General features: G+C 33.1%; 1 protein-coding gene across 1 annotated transcript in view; it reads left to right on the forward strand.

The window, feature by feature from the left end:
- GFRAL (GDNF family receptor alpha like) overlaps positions 1 to 14,652 on the forward strand; it is a 78,494-nt gene that overhangs the window by 9,055 nt on the left and 54,787 nt on the right. Inside the window, exon 4 of the mRNA XM_008580944.1 lies at positions 14,216 to 14,272. Coding sequence (XP_008579166.1) covers positions 14,216 to 14,272 — 57 coding nt within the window. The remainder of the gene's footprint in view (positions 1 to 14,215; positions 14,273 to 14,652) is intronic.

Consider the following 14,652-nt stretch of genomic DNA (forward strand, 5'->3'; position numbering starts at 1 on the left):
CAGGTAATACTTTTTTTAAATGGAATATTTACAATCATGAAAAAGAAAACTGCAATTTCAAAGTTAACCACATCTATGTAATTCGATTAATTCTTGACATGATTTGGGATTTTGAAAACTGTAGACTTCTAAGTGCATGACCTATTTCTGTAATTGCTAACCATAATTTTAAGCCTCATTTGAGTCATTAGAATTACATATTCATTCATTTGATTCATACATTTGTAGGGCTTATTATGGCTTTTCAGGACACCGAGATGATAGAAGACTAATAAGATATCATCTCTGTTGTTACAGAACTCAGAGTCCCCTGGGAGAGACCAAAATATTTGTACAACCAGTTACCTAGAGTTATACTAGTCTTTGCAGAGGGGCATCTAATTGATCTTATACTTGAATAGTGGTAATCAAAGTAGTCTGCATGTACCCTTGAGGGTACACAAAGACTTTCTAAGAAATATGTAGAATCAAATAGTTCTAAAATGAACAAACCAATAAAGAGTAACAAGATTGAAGCAGTAATAAAAAATCTCCCAGCAAGGAAAACTCCAGGACTGAATGGCTTCACTGCTGAATTCTACCACACTTTTAAAGAACTAATACAGGCTTTTCTCAAACTATTCCAAAAAATTGAAGGAGAGGGAATTCTTCCAAACTTATCCTATAAGGCCAGCATTACCCTGATATCAAAACCAGACAAAGATATTAAAAAAAAAAAAAAAAGAAGAAGAAAAGAAAGAAAACTGCAGGCCAATAACCCTGATAAATATAATATAAAAATCCTCATCAGAATACTCACAAACCAAACCCAACAGCACATCAAAAAGATTCTTCACCATGACCAAGTGGGATTCATCCCAGAGATGAAAGGATGGTTCAGCTACCCAAATCAATAAACATGATATATCACATCAATGGAATGAAGGACAAAAACCATATGATCATTTCAATAGACACACAAAAAGCACTTGATAAAATTCAACATCCCTTCCAGATAAAAACTCTCCACAAAGTATAGAAGAAATTTACCTCAGAACAATAAAGACCATGTACGACAAACCCACACCTAACATCATACCGAATGGGGAAAAATTGAAAGCCTTTCCTCTAAGGTCTGGAACAAGACAAAAATGCCCACTTTTACATTTTTATTCAACATACTACTAGAAGTCCTAGACAGAGCAATTAGGCAAGAGAAGGAAAGAAAAGGCATATGAATTGGAAAGGAGTTAATTTATCCTGTTTGCAATGACATGATCTCATATTTTAAAAAACTTAAAGACTCTATCCAAAAACATTTAGAAGTGATAAATAAATTCAGTAAAGCTGCAGGATACAAAATGAACATATAAAACTCAATAGCATTCATAGTGATATCATTGGACAATGTTTTGTTCCATAATTTTGTCTTTTCCCGAATTTAGTTCATTTAAATGGAATTGTATAACATGTAGCCTATTGAGTCTGACATCTTTTATTTAACATCATACTTTTGAGATTCATCAATTTTTCATGTATAAGATTGTTCTTTTTCCTGATGAGTAGTATTCCATCGTATGGGTATACCACAGATTGGTTATCCATTCAGCAAATAAAGTAATTTGCATTATTTCCAGGTTTTTAGAGATAATAAATAAAGCTGCTATAAATACTCATGTATAAGATTTATAAAACCATAAATTTTTATTTCTCTTGGGTATGAAATTATTGTGTCATATGGTAAGTGCATGTTTAACTTTATAAAAAGCTTTCAAACTACAAATCAAATTTGATGTAACCAAAAGTTCCAGTTTTGACACATTCTCAGAAGCATTTGATTTTTTATTTTTTATTTATTTATTTATTTTTTGCCATTCTGCTATATATTCAGTGGTATCACATTATGGCTTTAGCCTGCACTTAATAATATTGAGGATATTTTCATGTGCATATGTGATATCTATCTATCCACCATCTGTCTCTCTATATTTATATATTATTAGGTAAAGTATCTCTTCAAAACTTTTGTCCATTTTTAAATAGGGTTTTGGTTTCCTTACTGAGTTTTAAAAGTTGTTTCTATATACCAAATGGGGTTTTTATCAGAAAATGTGTTTTGTTTAACATATGTAGAAGTTTGTGTCTTTTATTTCCTTAAAGGTGTCTTTCAGAAAACAGAATTTTAAAAATTTTAGTAAAGTTCAATTTATGATTTTTTTCCTTTTATGAATGATACCTTTGATGTTGCATCTAAGAAATCTTTACCTAACCCACTTTCACAAAGATTTTCTCATATGGTCTAGAAATTATGTAGTGTAGGTTTTACATTTAGGTCTGTGTTATATTATCAGTTTATTTTTGTGTACGGTGCAAAATGTGGATCAGATTCTTTTTTTCCATATGTATATTCAATTATTCCATCAACATTTGCTGAAAAAATTTTCAGTTTCACCTTTCTCAAAAATAGTTTGGCCATATATTGGTGGCTCTATCCAGACTATCTATTCTGTGCCATTGATTTATATCTGTACTTTTGCCAATATTCTACTGCCTTACTATGGCCTTATATGATCTTGAAGTCAAGTAATGTGATTCCTTCAACTTTGTTCTTTTTAAAAATTGTTTTGGCTATTCTACTTTGTCTTTTCATAAAAATTTAGAATCATCTTGTCAATGTCGACAAGGAATCCTGCTGGCATCGTGATTGAACTTACATTGAAAATTATTAATTAATTTACAATGTTGAGTCTTCAGATCCATAATATATTTCTCCATTTATTTAGGACTTCTTTATTTTATCAATATTTTATAGCTTTAAGTATATAGTTTTTGCATACATTTTGTTAGATTTATACAAATATACTTTTGGGGGCTGTTGTAAATTGTAATTTATTTTACATTTTAGTTCCCAAATGATCATAGACGTGTAGACATACAATTGAGTTTTTCATATGAATCATGTATCCTGTGCCTTGCTAAACTCAAACATTAGTTCTAATAACTTTTTTTTTTAGAGTATATAACTTTTTCTACATAGTTTTGTCATTTATAAATAGGGAGTTTTATTTCTTCCTTTCCAATTTGTAGGCTTTTATTTCTTTTTCTTGCTCTTTTGCACTGCCTAGAACTTCTGGTATAATGTTAAATAGGATAGTTGATAGTGAATTTTGCCTTTTTTGCCTATCTTAGAAGGAGAGCATTCAGTTTTGCACCATAAAGAATGGCTTTTGTAGTAGGATTTTTGCAGGTTCCCTTTATCAGGCTGAGGAAATTTCTCTCCCTCTCTCTCTCTTTTTTTTTTTTTATCATAAGTACATAAATGGATGTTAAATTTTGCATTTCTTTTTTTTTTTTTTTTTGCCTGTTAAAACAATTGAGTTTTTTTCTCCTTTAGTTTTTTAAGTGGTGAATTTCATTATTTGGCTTTTGAATGTTTACCCAGCACTTCATTTCAAGGCTAAATTCTGCTCAGTCGAGATGTATTATTCATTTTATATATTGCTAATTTAAAATTGCTTACATCGTGTTGATACATCTATGTTTATACAGCATATTCTCCCATTGTTTTCTTTTCGTATAATATCTTGGTCTGGTTTTGTTATCTGGATAATACTGGACGTTTAAAATAAATTCGGATGTATTTCCTCCTCTTTTATATTCTGAAACACTATGCAAAAAATAATGTTATTTCTTTATTAAATGATGGGTCTAATTAAGCAGTGAAGATATCTGAGCCATTTTTCATTGGAAATTTTTAAAATATAAACTTAATGTGTTTAATTGTTGTAGAACTATTCTGGTTACCTATTTCTTCTTGAATGAGCTTTGATAATTTGTATCATCCATTTGCTAGATTTATGTTGGAATTTTGAGTTTCCATTTTACTCTTTCTTTTTTTACTTCTTTCCCTCTACTAGGTTGATCCTAATATTCCCTAGTTGTCCTTTTCAGTCTCTGTAGGAGTTGTAATATTCTCTCTTATTCAGATACTGGTAATTTGTGTCTTCTCTCTTGCTCTCTTTTTCTCTTTTTTGATTTTTCTGTTTATTACTTCTTTTTGGTGTGTGTGTTGTATTTAAGTTTCTCTTCATTTTATGGTTTCTTAAGATAAAAGCTTGGATCACTAATTTGAGATTTTCTGCTTTTCTTACATAAGCATTTAATACTATGAATTGCCTTCCAAGTACTGTTTTAGCTACATCCAAATTTTTTTTGTGTGTTTTAATGTTTGTTCAATTTAAAATATTTTCTCCTTTCCCTTGTGACTTCTGCTTTGACTCATGGTTTATTTAGAAGGTTGTTGTTTAATTTCTAAGTGTCTAAGATTTCCCAGATATCTTCCTTATTGATTTCTAGTTTAATTCTAGTATCATCAGAGAACATATTTTGTGTGATCTCAATTCTTAATTAAAATGATAATTGCCAAATATCATGTGTACAATGTGATACATGCTACATGATATGCTTACACAGACACACACATGCAAATACTTGAAGTCATAGAGGAAGAAATAATGGTGACTCAGAAGACTTCACAGAATTGACAGACTTGAGCTTTTTAGGGTGAGCTGGGTTTAGTAGGAAGGCAAAACAAAATGGGTGTTTTAAAACAGGAAATATGATGAAGCAGCATTTGGGGAGCAACAAATCCTTTGTTAAGCTGGATTGTAGAATGGAGAAGTATTAGGAGATGACATTGGAAAGAACCCAGAGGAAAGCTGAATTTACATATCTTGCTAAAGAGATTAGATTGCAAACTGTTGTTAAGGGGAGTCATTATTCTAAACAGAGGAATGCAAAATCAGCTTTTCAAAAGATATCATTGGCAGTAATACAGAAGATGGAAAGGAGGGGAGAGAAAGATACAGGCCAGAGATCTCAGTTAAAAAGCCATTGAAATAAATTGGGAGAGTTGATGCATGCCTAAACTAACACATTGGTCCTGAGAATTATAAGAAGACATATTTAAGGTATATTTATAAATTTTAATTGATAGAAATTGATGATCAGTTGGATATAACTGTGAAATATATTAAGCATGATATCCATTTTGCTGGCTTGGGACAAGGGTATTGCTGTGCACTGAGACAAGAAATAAAGAAGAAAGTACAGGACTGGGACAAAAGCAGTAAGTTGTATTCCATAAACATTGCATCTGAAGCATAATTTGGAATATTCAGTTTAGGAATGTTAATTTTTTTTTTTTTTTTTATGTTTCCCATGGGGGAAAAAATAGTTTTTAAAAAAAAGGAAGTAAAGGAACATACCTTATCAAGCTGGCATTTGGAAGCAGGGATTTTGAGGTGAGAAGAGAAATCTGAAATAGAGACAGATTTTGGAATCAGAGGTTTATAAGTAGATAAAAACAAGAAGGACAATAAGAAAGGCCAGGAAAGGACATAAATTGAGAAGAAAAGTATTTTTAGAACAATTTTATGATCTAGTTGAAGAAACCAGAAAGAAGTTTTTAAAGACAGGAAAAGAAACTACTGTAGGCAGAATTCCTGAAGTCAATGAAAGAGAAAACACAGAGAAAATTATCAATGATTTCAAAAGCTGAGAAGTCAAAATAGGACAGGACTGAAAATGACATTAGTTTGCTGATTAGTAGGTCTCTACTAGCTTTAGATTGAAGTAGGCTGAAATGTAAGCATGTTGAAATGCTTATTAAAATATTTATTAAATTTTGTTTCAAAATGGTAAGACAATTTCTATCTTGATAACCATTTAATCATACCTAGTTTTGATAAAATATTGTTACCAGTCAACAGATATGCACACATTTAAAGCAGGAAAATTCAAATCAATTCACATACTAAAACCATTTTTCCACAATAGAAATTTACTAATTGCTACTATGTGGAAATATTGATAAACCAGCCAAATGCTGAAAAACCTTATAGTCAATGAGAGTCTCATATGGACAAGACCTAGAGAAGACCTAAGTGCTCTCACAAATGTGCTTCATGATGGACCTGACATGGTTTTGTTTACAAAGAATATTCAGGTGATTACTTAAAATTCAGCTTAGAGTAAGAAAGGAAATGATCATTGAAATCTTACCATTCACTCTATCTCAAGTGCAGCATCTTCCACAAACACTTTGATCTTCACTCCAATAAGACATGACCTCTCTCTCCTTTACATTCTCAAAGCCTTCCTCAGCACTGAGGCACACACTTTTCTATTCTTGAGAAAATTCAGCTTTGGCACTTCTTTTTTTAAAAAAGGCCAAATCACTGAATATAGTGTTTGACACTTACCAAATTGTCAATAAATATATAATGTAAATATTTTTAATTCATTTAACATATTTTGAACATCTAAATCAGGTATCCATTTATAAAATATTTATTGTTAGGTTAACATGTATAGACATTGTATAAAGCCTGGGGAACATAAAGATGGATAAAATAGTCTCTGCTTTTGATCAGCTGACAGCATAGAGTAAAATTAACATTTGACCAGATTATTTAATTTAGCCTAGCTTATTTTTTTAGCCTAAACTTATATTTTTATGTATGTATAGTAAAATACATAGATATTTAGGCAGATCTACAGCTTATTTCAAAATTTATAATTACCAATATAATAGAAGTAATTATATGAGGACAGCCTTCATTTATATACATCCTCTTCATTCATGCCTGGACATACTAGCTATTAGGGATACAAGAGATGGTCTCTGTTCTATAGAGGAGCATGACAGAACTAAAAAAATTCATTGTGAACTGTTGTTTGAGAAATGTGCAAAATGCTATAGTAGTGTGTGTTTCAAAACACATGCACTACAAAAGCTACAATGCTCAGTGTTTACAAGAGTGCCATAGCAGTTTATAAGTAAACATTTTCATATTATGAAATTGGTAATATTATGTTTATCTTGTGTCTTAGGCATTTAAAAAAAAAAAAACTAAGGTATAAGGAATATTCATTTAATAAAAAAAAAATTAAACAAACAAACAAGAAGAGCAAGATACTCCCAAAGAAAAAAATAACTTTGGCTAAAGGAAGAGTTAAGGTCAAGAAAGTTTTTACTATGGAGGCCCTCATGAAGTGCCTCAGAGGAAGACAAGACATTTTAGAAGTAGACAGTAGACTTCTGAAAGCTTCTGTTAAGCTTACACAGAGTCTTATATTGAAATTGTTTTCTTACCTTCTTTACATAAAGTTTATGATTCTGAGCTTTTTATATCTATCCAGTGGGACATGTGTTCTCAATGAGGGCAATATAACCATCGAGGGGTAAAAATTGGTACTTGGAGGTGGATAAAAAAGAATCTCTCTACTCTAAATAGGTATACAATATATCTGTGGAATTAAAATTTCATGAGGGACTGGGGGAATTAGGAAAAAAAGTTCTAAAAAGTCTTCTTAAGGAAAAAATAATTTTAAAAAGGTTGAGAAACACTTTAGTAAATGTACATTCTCAGGACAAAATGAAAATTCATAAAAATTTACATCAGAAATAATGGGTTATATTTTAAATCTAACCTGATTTCTACCAATCATTATCAAAATGTAATGAAAAGAAAAATAAATACGGACAAAATGTCACTAAAAGAAAATAAGCAGTTGTATTATGTGGTTACACAAACCATAAATTATCAGTGTTTTTGTCTCAATATTTAAAAATTTAAAATCATTTGTAATGGCGCTCTTAAAGTACTTTTTCAAAAGTTTACGAAAATAATAGATAATGAAATAGTTATAAAAATTTGTCTACACACTTTTAAAAAACATACTAAAAGGTTGTAAGTAAATAAATTCATTTATTTTTTAGTCATTCCTTTATTTATAGAAGAATTATCACTGTCCTCAGATTTGGTTTCACAATCAAGTATCACACAATGGTTCCATCAAAAAGATGCATCATTAATGGCTAGAAAAAAGAGTGACTGTGTCATTGCAGCACAGGTATGCCAGGAATCTGAACATTGCGCTTTGTTATATGAGAATTTTAAAAAAGCCTGTGGGAGAGAAACACAACAATGCAAGACCCTTGACGGAGGCCAACTATGTGCAACATTAAGAGAAAGTTTGAAAGAAACAATTTTGTGGAATTGTCAGTGTGGTGACCCTTCAAAAGTAGACTGCATAGAAATTTGGAAAAGTTTGTTTGAAGATATTTGTATACAGGATTCTCAAATAAATCAAGGTCCAGCCTTCAGTGAAGATGATGAGGATGGAATAAATCAGTACATTGTTTCAGGTTAGTATTTGAAAGAAGAATTTAGAAACCTTAAGTATAATCACAAATATGAATTAACTAAAGAACATTTAATTTCTGATTCTAACTCTGTCATATCTGCCTGTGTTTCTTTTAGAAAATTAAAATGAAAAACACTCAATTCCAAAAATGTGTCCAAAACTGATTATGAAGAATGAGGCAAAGTATCTTAAAATTTTGGCATAATGTTAATTTTATTCATTCATTGAACAAACACTTATGAGACATTTACAGTGTACTAGATTCTATGCAGTAAGATATTTAAAAAACAACAACAACAACAACAACAACAAAAAAAAAAAACCTGTCCTTCATTAAAGGAGCTTACTGTCTTTTAGGGGATTTAAAAAACTAAAGAAACAGATAAAATGTGGTAACAATCACTTATTTACTTTGAGTAACTACCATGTCCTAAGCCATGTTCTAAGCTCTAAGAATAAAGAAATGAACAAAACAAACAAAAATCTCTGCTCTCTAGGAGCTTACACTCTATAAGTTAAGGAATATCTCGTGTCAGTTTCCTTGGAAATAAGACTCTGAGACAGAAGTTCGCACACAGAAAAAGTACTGGGGTCAGTGCTCAGGAACAAAGCTCCATAGAAAATTAGATGGAGGGGAAAGGTGAAATGCAATACAATTGCACAAAGAACTTACTTATTTCCACAGGGAGATTTGGACATGGGATGGCCTTTCAGAGGTGTTTCCCATTGAGGCAAGGGAGCTGGTCCTTTATATCCCTCACTCACGTGGACCAGTATTGGATATGAGCTGTTTCCTTGGAAAGTGCAATATTCTTTCAAATATATTTATTGAATGTTAACCTGGTGTAACAACTTCTCTGCATGAGGGGAATGCCTGGAAGAAGACCAGTGTGAGCCCAACAATACTCCCAGCAGATGAGGAAATGAGTGCCCAAATTACTGAGGGGATCTTAATGGTGCACCACAGCATCCAGTATGGGAACAAAGACGAAATTAACAGATTACTACAATTTTTTTAAAAATATATAGTTTAAACAGCAATAAGTGCTAAGGAGAAAAATAAAGCAGGTAAGGCAAAAGAGGTCTGAGTGGGTGGTTTGTACTTATAATAAGATGGCCAGAAAGGTGCTTTGAAGAAATTCATGTTTAAGTAAAGATTAAAAGAGACAAGAGAATGAGCCCCGTGGATATCTGTGGAAAGAGCATGCAAGGCAGGAAACAAACAAACAAACAAACAAAAAAACCCAGTAAATTTAAAAGTCCTGAGCTTTGAACATGACTGGAGGTTTGAGGAACAGCAAAGGAAACACATAGCTAGAGTTGAGAGAACAAGGGAGAGAGGTGTAGGAGATGAAATCAGAAATATAAGAGGGAGCAAGATCACATAGGGCTTTGTATGTCATTTCAAAACGTTTGTCTCTTAATCTGAGTAATAAAGGAAACTACTGAAGGATTTTGGTCAGGGGAGTATCATAGTCTGAGTTTTATCTTCGATAGTATAATTATGGCTTTTGTGTTGACAATTGATTGAAGAGAAGAAAAGGCTGAAGTAGACCAGTTAGGAGACTTTTGTAATGATGCAGCAAATATACGACGAAGGACTACAGTGGGAAGATGTCAGATTCTGGATATAGTTTGATATTAATGGATCATATGGGAATGCAAGAAAAATAAATGAATCAAAGTTGACTCTAATGTGTTTGAGTACTTAGAAGAATGTGGTTGCCATTACTTTCATTAACAGCTCCTGGAAGAGGAGGCTTTAGTGGGGAACAGAGAAGTCAGAAGCCAGTTGTATATTTTAAGTTTAAAATATTTATTAGTTATCCAAGTGAAAATATCAAGTAGAAAGTTCCATATATGGAATTTATGTCTAAGTTTTACATATGGTATATAGAAGTGAGATCTGTGCAGTAGGTATAATGGGGGTGAGGGGGGTTATTTACTTATAGATGGTAAATAAGGCCATGGGACTAGATGAGATTGACAAAGAAGTACATGGTGTCTTGGGCCAGCGTGGTAGCAGGGTGAGACGATATCAGATTCCAAATATATTTTGATATTAGCAGATGGATAAAAGAGAAAGCACCGGTTGATTTCTAGGATATTTCAACATTTACTGGTATGGGAGAAGAAGACAAAGCAGCAATGAAAAAGAAGGACCTGCCAGTGAGACAGGGTAAAGCAGGAAAGCACAGCAGCAGGAAGCCAAGTGAAGAAAGTGTTACAAGGAGGGGTGAAAGATCAAATGACATGATGGGGAAATTATGGAATATGAATCAATTACTGCATTTGGCAATGTGGAGGTGATGAATGATCTTGATAAGAACAGTTTCTGTGGAGTGACAAGCACAAGGGCAGGATTCGAGGTGGAATTGTGAGAGTACACAGGGAATAGGAGAAGGAAAACTGGAGCCAGAAAATAGAGACGTTTCTTTTAAGGAATGTTGCTGTAAAGAAGAGAGAAATGGCAATATCTGGAGAAAGAAATGGGGGTAAAGAGAGGGATTGTTTTTTTAAGATGAGAAAAATAAAGTCTATGTGATGATGGGAATGCTTTACATAAGGTGGTAAAAATTGATTATGTGGGGATTAAATGGTGAATGATATCCATCCAATATTCTTTCAAATGTATTTACTGTGTTATTGAGTGGAAATTTAAGAGAACAAGATATAGTGCCTTCTTTCATGGGTCCCACATGCCATTTTTTCCAGCACTATCCTCCAGCTTAAAAGGTTCTCAATTGAAGGCTCTACTTTCTGCATAAAATATAAGTCAAGGTCATCATATGAGAATGATTAAGGAAATGGTAAGATATGTAGCTCGAGGTGACATCTGAAATCATGTATAGTAGAAGAAAAATTGGGGACCATTATTTTTTCAATTTGTGAAGATACTAGTTTGCATGATCATGTGATTTTTTTTTTTTACAAGAAAACAGAAGTGTAAATGTGTGAGCTGAAAAACACACTGTAAAATTTCATAGGGCTGTCATTTTTCCAGGGAAGCAGTGGAAAGAAAAAGAAACAGGGAGGCAGTGATGATAAGAAACTGTTCATCTGTTAGAATGTGAGATCTAGGCTGAAAGTGTCAGTGAATTTAGGAGATGATTCAAGATTGGAAGAAAATACAAAGATGAAAATTCTGGCAGTATAAGTACAGTAGAAGTGATCAAGGATGTGAAGTTTTTGGAAAAAGGTAGTAGGATAATTGACATTTATAACTGAAAGAGAGAGAAGTTCAAGTCAATATCAGATCTAAAGTTCAAACACTGGTGTGGCATAGTTGGTGTGTAGGTGAAGATCACAGGAGCTATAGTTAAGGAACTGTGAAGTAAGGGTGGTAGATATTTTTTTCCAAAGGACATAGAAGTATCCTAGCACAATGGCAAGATTGCAGGTGGAGGAGAATATTGACACAGTACCTAAGTCAATGATGAATATTAAGGCAAGACTTTGTGGCTAGTATTTGACAACAGAATAGAAGGAGGCACAACATGATAGCACAAAATTCAGAGAAGGAGAATTGTGAATAAAGGAAGGTGAATAATTAATGTTTTGGAAGCTGCAAAGCTGAGAAAGTAGGTACGAACACTCTTTAATAACACCGTGGTTTGTTCTATGTGTGAAGTGGGCAGCATCCACTAGCAAGAGCTTTAGGGAAACAAAGTTGGGGAAAAGCCGGACTTCCAAGACATCACACTCCTACTTTTCCTCCTTGTCTGATCCTTTTCAGTCTCCTTTGCGGATCTTCTTCTGCCTTAGATGTTGGTGCATAGCCTCTGAAAAAGAAATCTTCTATTGCATCTAATTTGCTTAATCATTTTATAGAATCATCTTTCTCTGTTAGCTTATGATGAGCATGTTTTTATCAGATTATAAAATTTAAATAAAAATATTTACATGAATTTAGTTTCTGATATGATTACATTAAGGGAGATAAGATATATGAAAGTGATTCTGACTCTAATGTAAGATGTTAGAGTATATTTGAGGGAACATTGTGCATTTTCGGATGCATTTGTATATGATTTTGTAACTTAGATGTAGGGCTGGTTGGTGCTTACATTTACTTTTATGACATACCGCCCTTTGGCTCCTCTTTGTTAATTAAGCTACTGTTTAAAATATCCTCTAGGAAAAATGTGTGTGTGTGTGTGTGTGTGTGTGTTCAAAGGTACTTCCAAAAATTTGTGGAAAAATAGAATTGAAGGACAATAGGAATCTTTCCATGAACTTTTTGAAGTACCCTCATGTCACATATATCATGGGGGTGGGGCAGAGCACAAACATTCATTTCATAACAGAGAGTGAAATTAGTGTTTACTTACATTTACATACATCTATGTGAAATTAGCATTTAATGTGTAGAGAATTTATTATAATACATTACTCATAGCATATAAAAATAGTGTACAAGATGGAATTTATTTTCCCATTCTAAAAAATAACTGTTTGGTTCTGTTGGTAATAATTACCATAACAAATTACCAAGGCTGGGTGCCTTAATAAATAGAACTTTTATTTTCTCACAGTTCTGGAGGCTGGAAGTCCCAGATCAAGGTCGGGAAGGGTCTGTTCCTTCTAAGGGCTCCTCTCTTCATGGCTTGTAGATAGCCAGTCACTTTCTTACTATGTCCTCACATAACCTTTCCTTGATTTGTGCTGAGAGAGAGAGAGAGAGCACACACACACTGGAGAGCTCTCCGATGTCTCCTCTTATAAGAATACCAATCCTATCAGTTCAGGGCCCCACTTTTATGACCTCATTTAACCTTAATTACTTCCTTAAGGACACCATCTCCAACATAGCCACACTGGGGTTACGGCTTCAACATATGAATTTGGGGACTGGGGTGAGGGGGGACACAAATGGTTTCTATCAGTGAGTTGTCAGTTTTATTTTTGTCTTAAGGGTAGTCTCTTAAACATGTTTCATTCAGTAGCATGCCTTATCCATCAGTTCCAGTGCAGAGGTATTAATACATAATAGAATGGCTAGCCTAGACTTTTGTGTCTGTTACAAAAGCGATATAACCCACTGAGATATGTTTATTGAGATTTCACTCCATATAGAATAGCAGTACGGAAGTTGGAACATCTAAATCTTCCTCAGGGAGACAGGAGAGTGAACTCAAGAAGAAACAGTGATTCTTTAGCTGAGACTCGATCAATAGAAAATGAAAAACTATGTATAGTGAGAACAGCTGGGGAAATACAGGGAGTCTGGAAAGGCTGTGACACACCTAAGAGCAGGAAGAATTCTTCTGATTGTACCCTCATATACTTGCAGTAGACTGGCAGACAGGTAATATAAACAGACAGCCCAGGTAGGGTCAAACTTAATCACAGGGGAATATTTATGACATGACAAAAATTATTATCTTAATAGCCAATGGCAAAATTTAATTTTCACTTGAAAATCTGATCATACTATTCTCCTACCACTTTATGCATATGTGTATTAGTGCTCCTTACGTTTTATTTTGGCTTTGGTTTGTATGTCTGTATTTCCTACCAGGTTGTAAGATGCTGGACGACAGGGACTGCAGATTTGCAGCTTCAGTATGTCACCTGGTACATTGTAGGGACTCAACCAATGTTTCTTGAACGAAAATTTTTAGAATTAGATGGCTACTGAGTTCACTTCCATCGACAAGATTTTCCAATTCTGTAATTATAAATCCTAAGAACTCTTTTTTTTCTTTGGTTCAGACAATATTCCTTCTGTTCTTTCTCCCCAGACAGGCTTTGTTTACTTCAGTGCACATGGTCTAGTCATTAGCATTTGTTTAAATCTTCAAGTAACTAAATCCTCAGAGCAGGGCTGTTTAACACAGTTGAATGACAATTCAGAGGTTTATTTTTCTTCATCTCTACCTAATTTTGAATAGCAAGGGTTAAGTAAGTGTTACATGAGTTTGTACGCATTTTTGCTTGATTACTCATTTAAAAATGTAGCCCACACTCCTAGGAAATTTAGAAAATCGTTCAATAATACAAACTTTCTTTGTTTTCCTTCTAGATAACATGAAAGAGAATAATAAATTCAAATGGAATATAACTACTCTTTCCCATCGTGGTAATGATTTTAAGTTATAATTTTGATCTGCATTGCAAATACTAGACGATATAATTTAAAATGTAGTTGCCAGGCTTCTTAAAGATGTGCCAATACAAAATAAATTGTGTGGTTTAACAGTTCTAATATAACAAAATGTAACAAAATTACATTACATTACTTCCACTAATGACATATCAAAGCAACTGCTTTGTCCATTCATCATCAATTTATGGATGTGCTGAAGAATACTTTACAATTAGAACTAAATTCTAGATCTTGATTAAATTTCATGGACATTTTGATGACATAGATTAAATCATTTAGAACTAACTGTTTTTGTGTATGCGGGTGGTGGGGGGGGGGAGCATTCTCACATACCGTTGTTTTCCAGAATATGA

The sequence above is a fragment of the Galeopterus variegatus genome, unplaced genomic scaffold, assembly GCF_000696425.1.
Source record: "Galeopterus variegatus unplaced genomic scaffold, G_variegatus-3.0.2 Scaffold2215, whole genome shotgun sequence".
Taxonomy (NCBI): domain Eukaryota; kingdom Metazoa; phylum Chordata; class Mammalia; order Dermoptera; family Cynocephalidae; genus Galeopterus; species Galeopterus variegatus.